The sequence below is a fragment of the Rattus norvegicus genome, chromosome 7, assembly GCF_036323735.1.
Source record: "Rattus norvegicus strain BN/NHsdMcwi chromosome 7, GRCr8, whole genome shotgun sequence".
NCBI lineage: Eukaryota > Metazoa > Chordata > Mammalia > Rodentia > Muridae > Rattus > Rattus norvegicus.
The window spans coordinates 105,265,688-105,281,521 of NC_086025.1; the positions used below are offsets into that span (position 1 = coordinate 105,265,688).

At 40.5% G+C, this 15,834-nt stretch overlaps 1 protein-coding gene across 5 annotated transcripts in view; it reads right to left on the minus strand.

The window, feature by feature from the left end:
* Positions 1–4,143: 4,143 nt before the first annotated feature.
* The window catches only part of Fam135b (family with sequence similarity 135, member B), a 268,886-nt gene continuing 257,195 nt past the window's right edge, over positions 4,144–15,834 (minus strand). For all 5 annotated transcript variants that reach the window (XM_008765601.4, NM_001427631.1, XM_039080216.2 and 2 more), the window contains 2 exons: positions 13,966–14,079; positions 4,144–11,407 (listed from right to left, as the gene is read on the minus strand). In XM_008765601.4, coding sequence (XP_008763823.1) covers positions 11,202–11,407; positions 13,966–14,079 — 320 coding nt within the window. In that variant the 3' untranslated portion in view covers positions 4,144–11,201. The remainder of the gene's footprint in view (positions 11,408–13,965; positions 14,080–15,834) is intronic.

Consider the following 15,834-nt stretch of genomic DNA (forward strand, 5'->3'; position numbering starts at 1 on the left):
CATGGGTTCCTGCCAGCTCAGATTATGGCTTTCCCTAAATACTTCTGAGTCAGTCTGTGGACTGAATTAGAATGCACTCATTACACCAAAAACTGTACATCCTCAACAGTAACTAACTCACACATCTATCTGACCTTCCTGCCCCTAGTCATCTAATATGGAGAAAGAATGTATCTTAGTAAATGAAGTCAGTTTTGATGATATTATTAGGACCAAAGGTAAACTCTTTTTTTCCAGAGCTAAGGACTGAACCCAGGGTCTTGCGCTTGCTAGGCAAGCGCTCTACCGCTGAGCTAAATCCCCAACCCCCAAACTCTTCGTTTTTAAAACTAAATACCATTTTATACTTTCCTTATACAAATTTAGCAGGACACCGCTTTCCTGGGAATGTTCTGTCTAGTTTCCTAGGCTTGGAGAGCCCTCTGCAGGTCATGGGTAGCCATGTCTCTGATAACTGCATGATACTAGGCATATGAAGTCCAGAGAAACTACTCCTGGTGTGCTATACTTAACACACACAGGCATGAGTTTCCCTGTTGTAAAGGAGAGTTGGCTTATGGGAAAGTATTGGAATGAATCCTTATGCCAGAACACAGGTAGCTACAGATGTCCTGGTAACTCTGAGTACTTAACAGAAAGACAATGCTTAAGTCTTTCTGATGGGCTTGGGATGCTCAGAATGCATTCAGCCTCAAATATGTAACAGATACAAACAACCATCTGCGACCCCATTTTCATTAGGGGCCTGTGCACAGCCAGCACAGTCAAAAGTCAAAGTAGTCCTCAACACAGACCCTTTGCCTTAATGAAGGTGGCAGTCTAGAGGAGAAAAAGGATCTGTAAAATAAATGAATGAAATAGGTAATAAACTGTACCAAAGTAAATGCTGAGGAAAAAACGTAAGAAATGGAGACTATTAGAATTTCCAGAACAAGGATAAGAAACTATGAAATTTGAGAATGAGTACCGAAGAAAGGTCTTGGTGAGCTTCGGACTTTGAAATAATATCCAGATGAAAGGTAGAAAGGATGTACTCAGCCACTGGGGACACAACACTAGAAAGAGGAAATGTATGTTCAGAGGCTTGGGGTGTAGCATACCTCTGGACTCAGGTACAACTACAAAAAAACCTGCAGGAGAAAACAAAGAAAAAAGTTGGAGGTGGGGCATGGGAGGAGATCTGTAGGAGAGCTGAGAAGGCTTCAGAAGCAGCAAAACATTCCATGTTATCATGTGGTGAGATGAAGAACTCATCCAGTGTTATCTCAATCAGCCACTTGACCATAGTCCAGCGAGCAATGTCTTTCCTAATTGTATCTACATCTACTTCTAGTTACCATGCTTTTAAATTGAGTGAAGGATTTATGAAATAATTCTCAGAAAAATTAAGAAATTACTTCCATGGTTCTCATATCTGCCTCTCTCCACAGAGCTGCTATTTATAGAGACATCTGTCGTTCTAGCTCCAGTAGCTAGAGACAGAGAAGAGACTGGAGGTGAACTGCTACGCCAGACATAGGAGCTCTCTGCTCTTCATTGGCTCACTGGGTTCATCTCTGAGGAAACCGGGATCCAGGGGAGGTGAGGGAGGCAGTCACCAACCCAAGGGAAACAGACTCCTGAGACCACCATTGAGGTGCAGTCCAGCATATTGTGCAGCAGCGAGCATCTTTTGTTGTTGGTTGGTTGTTTGGTTGATTGATTTTTGTTGTTGTTTTGTTTTGTTTATGCAGCCTTTGGATCAATTGGGAGTCAATAGGAGCTCTGGAGTAGCCAATTATCCCATTTTCACTGTGGAGAGGTTCCAGGCTGTCAGCATCCAAGTGGACTTCTCTAAAGATGGGGGATCAACCACCACTCTGTGCTGCTAGTTGTCTAGGATCCCATATCTTGGGCACTCATACTATTAGGGAGCATTGGCAGCCTCCCTCATTATCCTCCAGTCCTTACCCAGGGGTGCCAGCACCCACACATCTCACAGAATGTCAGTTCCTAGAGAAGAATGCATAAGATTGCCATTTGTTACCTGGGATTATAAACCAATGTGACTATCAGAGGTTTGTGTAAGGTAGGGATCAAGAGACCCTTAGAATGTTTGCATGAGAGTAGAGCTGGATGTGTCTTGACTTTGTCCAATGTTGGGGCAGGGAACCACTTGCTCATCTTTCTAGAATCTCGGCTTCATTCTCTCCAAATATGGGCGACAATATCTGCATCCTTGTCAGGAGCAATACATGTAAAAGTTCTTTGGGAACAAAACCATAAGACATTCAGAGTGCAGGATTACTCTGATAGTTTAAGCCCACATTGCATTTTGAAATACTATTTGGAACATGGCATGATGCTGCTGTAGATTCCGTGGAATCTTATGAGAGACCCAGCATGATCTCCTCCATACTTTCATGGAGATATCATTAAAAGCCTGGGCTGTTATAAGGGTGATTCGTTCCCCTGGGCTGTGGTTATTAATTTTAGGGTAGCTATATCTGAGGTATTCCATGTTCTCTTTGCCAACATTGTCTGACTTAGCTCTTGCTTGACCATGGCTGGGTTTCCCCCTGCAAATAATATTGTTAGGGTCTAAGAACCCCAGGCTCAAATAGTATGCAAAGGCAAAGAGAATTTATTCTGCAGAAATTATCAGCATACAGGGGTCAACCATTCATCAAAATGTCAACCCACTGAGGTACTCTCAGTCCCCCTTTTATGCAGGGCCAAGGGGATATTCTAGAAGGATTAGGTAACCTCTAATATGATTGGTAGGGGGCAAAGCCATGACATTGGTTCCAATTTTGATAGTTTCTCCATATTTGGTGAGACCTTAGAGAATTTCAGAAACCAGCTCTGTTCTGGCCTTGTAATCTCTTCTGACCAGGAGTTCCAGCAGCTGACTCAGTTCTGGAGCTACCCTTCCTTCATGATTCTCATTGACTAAAGAGCCACTGTCAGTGGCTTCTTCTGAGGAGAACATTCTGCTGGAAATTAAAAAAATTATTCCCTAAGTGTTTAGACCTTTTAAGGTATAAGATGCTGTACTCTTTTTTTTATAATTTTTGATGAATTGGTTTGTCATAAGACAGTTTATGTAAGATCCTCTGCTCCTTGATTTTACCTTCTCTATCATTTACCATTCTCTTTTGCTCATCCTCTGGCACCTCCCCATTAGGATCCTATCACTGGAGAATGGCCTACTGAGCCAAGTCATAGAACCTCTGTTTTTACTTCTGTTGCTCAGTTGTGGTCCTCTGAACTGAGATGGAGATGTTATGGGCAAGAGGCATGGACAGTAATGCAAAGGCTATTGTTATGGGTAATTTCTCTTAGGACTGGAAATACCCTGCAGGCATTCAATGGGGTAAGAAACAGCAGATAGACTTGCTCCTACCACATGGTGCATTCAACAGTCAACAACCAGGGCCCAGAGGCACTGCTCTAGGGAGTACTATGGTCATCTCTGAATGTGAAAATTTCTGCATAATTGAATTCTTTGAACAGTGTGTAAATATGAATCTTCAGTCACTGGATGCTGTGTCCTATTCCCCAGCCAAATTCTCCTGGGGCCCATCTAGGGGATTTCTTAACTGTACTACCAGACACACCAGAAAACCCCAAATCTTTCATATGGTGGGTATCCGCAGTACCATCCATGCTGTACATGTCCTTTGACCAACTATGCAAAGAAATTCTTCAGCTTTACAATGATGTACATTTTAAATGGCAGTCTGCTAAGGCTTAGTCACCCATCTTTGGGATTATTTGAGAAGTGATAAAAGTTTTCTGCAGATGAGGATCAGTAGAAGAAATGTTTTCAAGTCACTAGATAATGTATATTTTTTAAATTTTATATCTTAAAATAGTAACAATATAATAGTTAAAGTGATTATTAGAGTGCCAGCTATCCCTTCTTTCTGCTATCACGTGGTAAACAGCTTTGCTCCACCATGTGATAGCACCACAGTCTCAAAACAGTCAGGGAAGGAGGCCATAGACTCAAACTTCTGAAACTACACCATAGTAACGCTTTTCCTCATTTTAAGCTCACTCTTTCCAATATGGCACTACATTATTGGAATGCTGACTCACACAAAGTTCATCTATACTCCCAAAGAGTAGTTATCATATTAATACACACATGCACACAACTTATGGTAAAAGAATTAAAGGGGTTTATTATTTGTCATTTATACACATCACATGTTACACAAAATGCCAACCAAGAAGCAAATGTAGAAAAATAGTGAAACTTATTGGCACAGATGACTATGTTATGGTTAAATTTTTTGTGTCACAGATATTTGCAAGGTTGTTTGGAGATTGACTGCTGTATATATATTTTTTTCAGCAGAGTAAATATGAGTTAGAAATCACAGTGACATCAGGATATACCTACAAGTCCCCTCTTTGAGACCATGACAAAATATCTTACCTTTCTTCATCATCTGAAAGTAGGCAATATTTGCAAAAATAAAATAAAAGTTAAAATAAGCAATCTTGTAGCCTTATGTTATCAGTGGACATTAGTCCAAGGCAATTTCTTATCTAAGCAAGGCCATGCTTGTGCAAGCCATTATGTGCCTCTTATTTGCTTGCACAACTATATTTATCTGCTAAGTGGAAAAATGCAGAAGCATCCCTTAGAGTCTTTAGAACATTCAAAGGCTATACATTGCAGCCACCTATTATGCCTCTGTGCAGGAAGAGCTCCTTGGCAGACTGGATTTTAACATGGACCTTTGACTTCTTAAAATCTTGTACCTTGACAGTGAGGAAGGAATGCTAGCTGTATGCAAGGAAGCATTGCAATCCTACCTAAGAGGCAGAGATGACGTCACTGTAACATATCCTGGATTATCAGTTATCTGCGTCCAGACCCACATAGGCCACTTAAAGCCCAAGATTAGGAGGATGGTCCAATGTTAGACCATATTCTCATCCACACCCCCCAGCACTCTTAGTTCAGTCTATCCTGGGATACTCATGTAGCCATCTTTCCCTCCCACCAGATTAAAGGAAGCATTCTAATATAATACTTTCTATAGCCAACTAGACTTAGCAAAGAGTCAAGAAACTATCAAATAAATGATGTTTATAAGAGAAATATATTTGAGAGTGAATTATGGGCAAATAATGGATAAAAGTCATAGACATTTTAGCAAGACATTGAAAATGATTATGACTTCATGAACAATGATTTTTAGATGCAAAATAATGCAGTTTTTCTGTGTGTACACACACACACACACACACACATATGCAGAGAGAGGGAGGGAGAGAGGGGTTATGCACCTTATTATTGAATTTTCTTGGTGTATGAAAATGAGAAAAATTGTTTTCCACATATAATAATGTAGCCTTGAGCCAAACGACATTTAAAAATATCTCTGCAGTTGGGAGCAGTATAAAGTAATCAGACTGACATTTACAGATTTCAGTCTCCAAATACTCTTCGATTTAGTTCTTTTTCCAGATATGTGTCAAAGTTTCAAACTTTCCTCAACCTTTAGTAACGGCTGATGATATGCCCTGAGTAGAAAAATTATTGAAAATCTAATCAATCACACACTGAATTAACAACTTACATATATGCAAGGTAGAAGCACTTGGGGTCAAGATGGACTATTTCAACTGATAAATGCCTAAGCCTAAAGTGTAAGACATGGGACTGTTCCTGAAGTCATCCTATAAATCACTTTTATATCATAGAGCACATTTGTGATTCCAACAAAATTGTCCCTCCATTAACCTTATTGCTACAAAATATTTCCAAGCTTCCGCAGATCCTGACCTAGCAATTTCTCTTCCAGATTTATTTTTCTTGTCTCATTTTGGAATTGCTTTTCAATATTAATTTTCAAAACCTGTTTCATAAGTGAGATAATAGACTCTTCTCATGACATGACACTATTGTAATTTATTGCCTCATGATGCCACTGTTCCAGTGAATTCAGAAGAACCAGAAGCACAGGGCCTCAACATATGTAGTACTGAGTTGTTCCTACATAAATTTCAGTTGCTCTGAGTGAGATTGAAAATTGAAGAAAAAGCATAGGCTTTCAAAAAATGATATTTTACAAACCAAACATTCCATAAAACTACCTTTGTTTCCTCCCTATTTTGTTCCAAGCTAAGAGTTGAGACTCAGGTTTTCATGAATAGATTACATATGGTGCTTGCCCCAAAATAAGTGAAATATATTAATGTGGTAGAAATCTTAAGCATGGATGAATTTATAAGTTTATGAAAATAAAGTGAATTGGTAATATATTGGGGCTTGGATTTATTATGCAGAGGGATATCTCCTCTGTGAATAGTTGAGTGGTGGTCCAAGCCCCTTTGTAAAAGGACTTATAGGGATGAATTCATGTCTGCTAGCCTTGGATGTGAATGACAGAAAGCATAGACATCATGGTTTCAGGAATGATATTGTATGGAGAAAAGATAACCTGGAGACAGAGAGATGGAGCAACATAGACGATCTTCCAATATTGGAGCAATCCAATTATCCTCCAACTTCTCTCACTGACAAAGATTTGTGATACCACCTTTGCTAATGAAAAGTATTTTCTATGCCATCTAATTTGTTGGTTAGGTGGTTGTTTTACACAAGATGTTATGATAGAATCTCACAAGGTCATTCATGACTTAGGAGTAGTCTGCTTTTGATTTTTTTAACTATGCCTTTTCCCATTGACTCTGTATTAAAAGTACCATAGCCAAAGAATAGAATGAAGGCTCAATTTTCAAGCCTCAACTCCAAAATAGCTAAATAAATACTTAACTTTACCACCAATATAATTTGAACATAGTGTATGCAACACTGCATGAAAACAGCATGACTGGATTCTAGATCTTCTCCACAGAAAGGAATTTTGTTTGTAGTAATGCAAAAGCCAATGTCAGGAGAGGTCATGGGCACTAGGATAGAATCTACATATTTATTTTACTAAATGGTCATATTTTTCAATTTGCCTTCTAAATGTTTATGTCTACCCACAGGCAGGGGCTGTTCTCAACTTTAGTCAGAGAAGTTTCCTTTCGCATTGGGCAGCAGTCATTCATTGCAGAGATGCATAACTGGTTAGAGTGCGCAATCAAAATGAAATATGTTTATCAATACTCCACCCTGAGCAGGATTAATGTGCATTGCAGAAACACAGGGAAACAAGACTATAAGAGCAGGGAAGTAAGAAGAATGTTGTGAAATGGTGTCTTTGGGATATGACATGGTTATCATGTTCATGTATTCACATCAATTTTGGTCATTTCCACAAGACCTACATAATATAAAGACAAACAAAGCTCCCACTTAGATGGGGAAATTGATATTTGGCCCCCACTCCTTACCAAGGAGCTATTGGCAGTTGCTAACTTCTTAGGGAAGGGAGATCTCTTGTCCTTTAAGTGTGTTTCTACCCAAGGTTTCTCATGCTCCAATGGATGGCTGTACATCCAGGCCTACAGGGGAACTTCTCTTAACTACATAATGAGGTTAGGAGGGGATGAAAAGCAGGATGATTTGAGATAAGTGTGAAGGGGGGTTGGGGATGGGATATGGTCTTATTTCATTGGATGTGTATATGAAATTCTTAAAGAATTATTAAAAGACGGAATAATTTTTTTCAAGCAGCTCTTGCATGTTTTGTCTTATCCTGAAAATGAAATGCGGCAGATATTTCTGCTATGTGCTTCCAAAGGAAAAGTTCAGTAATGAGTGGTAGAAAGAACATGGCCATGGCAGGGGGTGGAGAATCAAGGGTCTCTAAAACAGGCATAGGAGAGGGTTAGGATAACATAAAGGGGCAGGCTTGCTACCTGGGCGTCTCATTTCCTAGTAGAGTCCCTCCCTTCTGACTTGGAGGTAATGGCAACTTCCTCCTGGCATAAGAATAAAATGTTGCATGAATGGAACATTCTCACACCTTCTTTTGTCACTATTGCTCAGATTCTCTATCTGCCCTTTAATGTGCATGTTCTCCTTTATACACATTCCTCCATATCCCTTGATTTCTTCAGTTATTCTCTTCCCTTTGTTAGAAATTGCCTCAAACAGACCTTCACCAGACCTATACTTGGTTCAGACTTTATAGTAAGACTCAAACATCCTCAGGGGAAGGATTCCTAAGAGGAGGCAATTTTCTGATATAGATAAGAGTCCTGCCTCTGGGCACTTATAATAGCTCTTCAGCATCTGTAGGGTCCCCAACCTCAGTTTTCACTTTTTTGTTTGTTTGTTTGTTTGTTTGTTTGCTTGCTAAGCCATGAGCTGCCAGACATACCAATGCCTCTCAGCACAGAGACAATGCCCATACAGATGTAGTTAGTTGAGGAATGCCACTGGGAGAGAGCACACTGATATCTGGGTATGTGGACAAATGGCCCTCTTTATATCTCACTTTTAAGGCTGTCTGCTTGCTCTTACAGAGACAATGGAAGCGAAAATTCTACAACACTCTTCCCCGGGTCAGAGCTCTAGCATAGATATTCTTGAATAGATAAAAAAAAAAAACAAACAAACAGGTGTGTTCTTCTTGAGTTCCCAAGTGCCAAACTTCACATGTTGTCTGTGGACTTTTGTCTAGCATAGGTAGAAGCTCACAAAGTCATGGGATTTTAGCTGTTTGTAAGACATGTTTTTGTTTTCATCCTTTCCCATGTTCTCAACACTGCACCTGATTTCTGCTGTCACTGAGGTCGTTAGATTTCTCCAGACTGCTTTAGGTTTCTATTTCTTTCTCTGAATTTATTTGGTTCATGAGCAACAAATCCCAAATAAGCTCAAGGTTAGTAATGTTTATTTCTAACTAGTTTGGGGAAACGACTAAGCATACAAACAAAACACAAAAAGAGAACTGAGGATGGAAACACATTGGATCATTACCTTGGCAGGCATTTTGTTTATCATTTTTATAACCAATAATAGAATGTCCATGTTTACATTATACATATATTATTTTATGTATATTGATATATATTATTTATATATAGTCTTTAATAGAAAGAGACATAAAAAAGCCTTTTCAAATGAGGCATGACACTCAATACTTGACACTCTTATTTACAATACATGAGAACACTTTCAACATGATGATAATGGATACTCAGAAGCCAGATAGGGCTTACAAAGACAGCAGGACACCTAAAAGAGGTGTCCCATGCAGCTGGACAGTTATTGCCTTTAGTTCTCACTATGTCCAGACAGCATATTGAAGTTAAAAATGGCATCTGATTATTGGAAAAGACAATGATCATCAAATTCATTCTGGCTCCATAAATACTATATGGTCTTTCAAATGACCAGGAGTTGAAAAACGCTGCTGCTGAGGGTTAGAAACACAACACAGAACAAGCATATGAGACCAGACAGGCAGGGCTCCACACATAGCCAAAAAAAGAATTTGCTACAGTATGACCATGCTGCTCTAAGCGGCAGCACTTGTCTGAGTCACAAGATCCTGGGTTGTGTGGCTAGGGAAAAAATTTCTCCAAGAAACAATGCCAACATGTCAGTGCGACTGAGTAGGTAGTGTCTGTGCCAAACCCTGACTCAGGATCTCAAGAGAACATGCAGTAAGACCGGTTATAAAGAAATGCAGAAATGATCCATGGAGAAACTCTGAACTCACTGTAGGGAGTCAAAGCTGTCAGATCCCTCTCAGTACCACCCACAAGTTCACTGTCCTGCAAACTGCTAGTCTGAACTCATTTCTCATGGTCTGAATTTACTGAATTTATGGTTGCCACATGCACCCATAAATGGCTTTCTTCTCATGGGATCAGTGAGCTGGGTTTCTATATACAGTGAAGGATACTTCTGCAAAAATTATGGGCTTTATCTCTAGTATGATCATCTGTGCTGACCTGGTTCATGCATTGCTTCTAGACAGCTAAATTTTCCTCTTTTTGCCTTTTATACTACAAAGTGTATAGACTTAGGGACCATTTTAAATATCCTGGTTATCTTTTAAAACTTCTGCATCAGTCACTTACCAAGAACACTTTAAATCAGGTCTTTAGTCTGGCTTTTGTTTTCCATTCTCCTTTACTTTTGTCTCTGCTCTCTGTTAGTTTCTACAAATGTGGTCTTTCCTAGCCCTTTATTTTCCTAAGGCATAAAGACATCACTATTGAAAGATAACAGCACCCTTCTGAGAGCTCCCCTGAGGTTCTTTATCCAGCATGCCTCTCTTAGGATGCCTCTCTCCCTGCAAGGAGAGGAGCAGCAGCTGGCCATGTTAATGATTTTGATTTTTTTGCTCTAGCATTCAAGGCTAATCCAGCATGTCTTTGGAAGTGCATCAGCAGGAGTTTCATACATGAATACATTCATCTGACTGCCACTTTCTGCTAGGGAGAGTTTCTCTCCGGCTTCCCCATTTCAGAAAGGAATTTAAGCATAAAAAAAACAAAACAAAACAAAACAAAACAAAACAAAAAATCAATTTATGGACCGAACTATGCATAGAAAAAGTTTAAGGAAGTAGATGGGGCAATTAGGTCACTATGCTCCCTAGAGCTCTTTCTTTTTATATCAAACCTGTATTCATCAACAGTCCTACCTTTAGCTCTCTTTTCCCTAAGTCACTCTTACCTACTGTTGCTAGAAGGTAAGATGTGGGTTTATCCCATTTGCCTTTGTCCTTTCTTTAGAAAATACGGAGAGGATGAGAACATGAATAGAATAATTTTTTGAACAAATGGTACATTTGATCTATTAAGGGTTCTATTTACAAGAAGATGCCTCACTTCCACACAGAAGTTAACCTGAGTTCTGAAATGTTTGTGTGCACTTAATTGAATCAACACATGATAAAGCTATGACCTAGTGACAAATTGGGAAACTCTAGGTAAGTTGAACCAATTCCCTTGAGCCAGAGTAGTGATAAAGCCGGGCTCACCAATGGCAAGTGTCTGTTTCTTATTTTCTTATATTGTCCCTAGAAGCATCTTGAATGAGACTCTAGGAAGCTAGACAAATTCAAGAAAACATTTGTTATCTTTTACACTGTTTGTTCAGCTTCCCCAATGTCTCAAATACAAGCATCTCTAGTGTCCAGTCCCACCCCAGCTTCATCCCTCCACACCCTCCACTTTCCTTCTACTCCACTCTGGAATACAGAGGTATGGAAAAGCATGGCCTAGCTAAGAACTCAGCTGATCTTAAACAGCTCTGGCCAGTCACCCAGGCTGCTCCCTGGAAACTACTACTTGAAATAGTTGAGTCCTGCCACCAAGAAAAACTTCTCAAGGAAGAGTTCTGAGTCCAGCACGGCTATGTGAGCTGCGCGGCCAATCAGGGTGTTGGCAGTGTTCGGTAGAGCATGAAACACATTGTGTCTGATCAGAGTGCAGTCCTTGGCTTCTACCAGAGGGCCCAGGAGATTGTTGATCATTTCTGCATACACTGGCCCTGGAGAGAGAGAAACAAAGGAAATGAGAGTGGAATTTAGCAGTATAGTCTAGAGAACAACTCTGCATGTGTGGAGGCAGAGCATATAATAGATTGGGTTCCAACCTCACACTAGTGGATGCAAATATGCAAAGATATGGAGAGATTGCAATTGTTAAGATTAGCATGCCTTTTTAGTGGGCTGGGTGTGGGGGTGATGACCTAGTGGTCTGGTGTCAGAAGCTACAGCAAAAAGAAGATTCCTAGAGGAATGCATTCTCTCAAACAAGGTACTAAGAGGGAAAAGATTCAAGAAATAAGAGAGATTCATCTTACGCTTCTGAAGACCAGAAGGGCTGGAAGCATATGTATATAAATTATGAAACCAGACATTTCCTAATATCACCAGTTGTTCAAGCCAAAGATCATTTCACTACCTTCAGTTCTGACAGAAAGGAGGGGACAAGTGCAGTTTTGTTGCTATTGAGTAGCTTTATTTTTAAAAATTAAAGGTCTCAGTTGATGGCGCTTCCATGTAAAAAGTGACTCAATTGCAGATTTGCTTTAGATAGTAGGGACATAGAGGCACACTGTAACAGAAATCATTGAGAAACGAACAATGCACACACCAGAGTCTACAGTGCACATCTCCCCCATCTGCTTTCTTTCTGAAGCATCTTCATGGCAAAGTTATGTGGTACAGAACTCCTTCTCAATCTGTGTGTCATATGACCTTGGTGGGAGGATTGAAAGACCCTGTGTCGAGGGTCATCTAAGACCATCTCCATATCTGATATTTACATTACAATTCGTAACTAGCAAAATTATAGTTATGAAGTAGCAATGAAAATAATTTTATGGTTGGGGTTACAAGAAACACAAGGAACTATATTCATTCAGGAACTACCTGCTGGGATAATCTTGCTGGCCAAAGTGGCTTCTTGACTCAGTGATGAAGGTGATAACCACAAGCTATGACATTATCATATATTTCTACCATTAGGTATTCAGGCTTTTACGATAAGCATTTTAGCCACTAAACCATCATTGAAGCCCTGGAAATCTACCACTTGTCAGTTGACACATGGTTATAAAGAGAACAGAAGAAAATGAAGAGGAGGTAAGGGGGAGTAGAGGAAGAATTGTTATGATCATAGTTGACTAAAGTAGGTTTGATTTTTTTTCAAATACTCTATGAATTGGTACTTTTATATATGATTTGTTCATGTTTTGTGTCTGTCTGTCTGTCTGTCTGTCTGTCTGTCTCTCTCTCTCTCTCTCTCTGTGTATGTGTGTGTGTGTGTGTGTGTGTGTGTGTGTGTTCATGACATCTGTGTTTGAGTGCCTTTTTGAGGGCAGAAGGGGGACTGGGATTGCTTAGAGCTAGAATTACAGGTAGTCAGTAGCTACCTGATATATGTACTGTGATAGAACTCGTCCTCTGCAAGAGCAGTACATGTTCTTAATCACTTAGCTATCTCTCCAACTTTTTGGAAAGGTTTATTTTTAATAGCTTTCTATTTTCAGAATAATTTTCTTGCTATATATGGTAGGAGAGGCAGGAAGATCTATGCGTCCAAGGCCAGTCTTGTCTACAAAATGACTTCAGGCCATCCAGGGCCACATAGTCAGACTCTGTCTTTAAAAGCAAACAAGCAAACAGCATTAAAAAAAAACAAAACAACTTTCAGTGACATGCTTAGGCTACTTTCTAGACCACTACTAGAATGTAAAATCCACAGTCCTATTTTCGGCACTAAATTGTTAGGTATATTTCCATCCGTGTTCCTTTAGTTTTTCATTAGTTTCAATAGAAACTTTGAATGTTTACATGAGTATCTAGACCTTTGACAGACTAAAACAAACAAAAAATATAACAACAACAGCAACAACAACAAAAACCTCACTTGCTTTGATACAGCAAAGTATACGTATAAACTAATCAAGGAAAGGAAACATGGAATGTTAGCCCATCTCCTGGTCCTGGTTGCTTGGGACACTAGATACCCTAGTTAGTTGATATCTCCATGGAACCTGAATAGACTCCACCTCCTTGCCTCATTTCCCTCCCATGACACCTGAATGCATTACATACTATTTACATCCTTTATCCATTGTTCTTTACTCCCAGCTCTCCTGCTTCTCTGGTGCTCTACCTGAAAAACAAGCCTGAAGGGAGCAAAGAGGGCACAGAGGGTGCAGAGGGTAGAGTTCATCTTCCAAGTCTGTATTCTTTGTATTTTTCATGGACAACACACAAACAGAACATACCATTTCCAGGCACCTGACAAGCTAATGGCTGCTCACATCACATGAAGTAAATAATCTGTACTGTTAACAGGTGTGTGTGTTTGTGTGTGTGTGTGTGTGTGTGTGTATGTATGTATGTATGTATGTATGTATGTATGTATGTATTTATGTGTGTACCCAGGCATACACATACCATCATTCTATTCTAAAATCAGTGCAGCAATGTGCTAACCCAAGCTAGAACCCACCTGTAAATGTACTCAGGAATTCATAAATGTACTTTCACTTTCAAAAGTAGAAAGTCCCTTTCAAGAGGAACCGTAACTTACCTGTGTGTCTGTCCTTAAGGGCAGTTTTACACATTTCGATCCTGGCTGAATGAAATGGCACATAGCGGTCTTGAGGAGAAGCAACCAGAACGACGTTTTTAAAATACTGCAGCCCTGTAACAAGAAGGAAAGTGAACACTTTCTATCCTGGCCCTTTCCACTGATAAAGTCTCTCAATTGTATACATTTTGAGGTCTTTCCCAGAGAGCCGCAGGAAGAGATACCCCACAGAGTGTTGTGCCTTTGCTCAGGGCTGTTGATCTGAGTGCCATCACAGACTGTTTGGAAAGTGGCATATCAGGCACCTGTGGGAAGCTGAGAAAGGAACTCCGTGTATTAGGGCTTTTGTGGATTGGATGTGGTTTGACCTCAAGAGTAGTAGAAGCCAAGGAGGCTCATGTGAATTTCACTGTGGACATGGAGGAAAGAACAGAAGGGTGGCTAGCAATGAGAGTGAAACATGCCTCCATGGACTAGGAAATTATAAAGCTCATGGGAAAGAATTTTCTTTTAGTTTTTCCTTCTTCCTGGTGCACTATTTTTACTGTCATGTGCAGTAGCAAAGCAGCCTCCAGTTCCCTTGCCTGCTTCCTGCCTTGCCTCCTCCAGCCTCCCTTCCTCCAGCCTTGCTTCCTCCAGCTTTGTTTCCTCCAGCATTGCCTTCCTACATTGTTCCCTACAGGGAGAATACAAGATTTTCCAGCCCAAATGTCAGCTCGGCACAGTGATGCAGCCTTCAGTATTCATCATGAAATCTGAGAACAGAGCATAGCACACTGCACTCAGCCCTTGCCTCCAGATGGAGCTCCCCTTCTTGTCCTACACTTACTTAGCCTCCTAACTTAGCTCTTCCTACCAGACCCTTAGCTGAACAAGATATTGGCTGACAGCTCTTGACTAAGCCTCTCTCTGTAGTTTCCCACTTCCATATCCAAGATCACAGCACAGCGTCACACACTGGGGCAGAATTCAGGGCAATGGCTGACTGATATGGGCACAGGAAGGATTGAGATAACTCCGTAATCAACTTCAGTATAGCATTGTTACAGCACTCGAACTCTTCACCTCCCCATGGCTCAAACAAGCTGAGACCTCTTTGTTGACATCATTGCAACGCACCCCATTTGTATGCCCAGTACCACCTCTCTTTTTTTCCACAGGGTTAAACTGAATATGTCCTCTTGGCATGGGGAGACAGAAGTACAAAAATACAGCCTTGAGTTTGCAAATGAATTGCATCCAGGGGTATCAATATGCACTTATTTGATTTATCCGGGCAGGCTTGCTCCAGCAGCAGCACTTCGTAGGTCAATCAGTTGGTGACTCTGCTCCCTTCCCAGATATGAACAACTGGTACATTGTTGCAGTAATATTAATAAAAGATACACCATCCCAGGCTAGTGGTGGCTCCAGTGGGCCACATGGCATCTGTGAGGCATTTTCATCTCAATCAGCAAAAGATTTCAACTGCTAAACTCCCAATCTCCATCCCACACTGCCGCTGGCTACTCTGAGCCCAGCAGCAGCTGCTCTCTTGCAATGCTCTTGCTGTAGACTCTGCTCACATTCTCAGCATCCACCGCCTGCAGTTATAGTCACAACTCCCAATACTGGTTAAAATCAAAAATCAATAAACTTCTCCCTATATGAGAGTAACATACGTAGTTGAAGTCTATATGCAGGTGAGGGGCAGGCAGAAGACAAGGCCTGTGATTGGGTAGTGAAAAAGTAAGGCGGGACAGAGTTTTTGTAAGGTGTGGGAGAGGGAAAAGAGGAGGAGAACCAAGATAGAGGAGAAGTACGACCCAGTTCTGTGTGGCCTCAAAGGACCACAGGTAGTTATGAATATTTTATAAGGAATGGATTTTA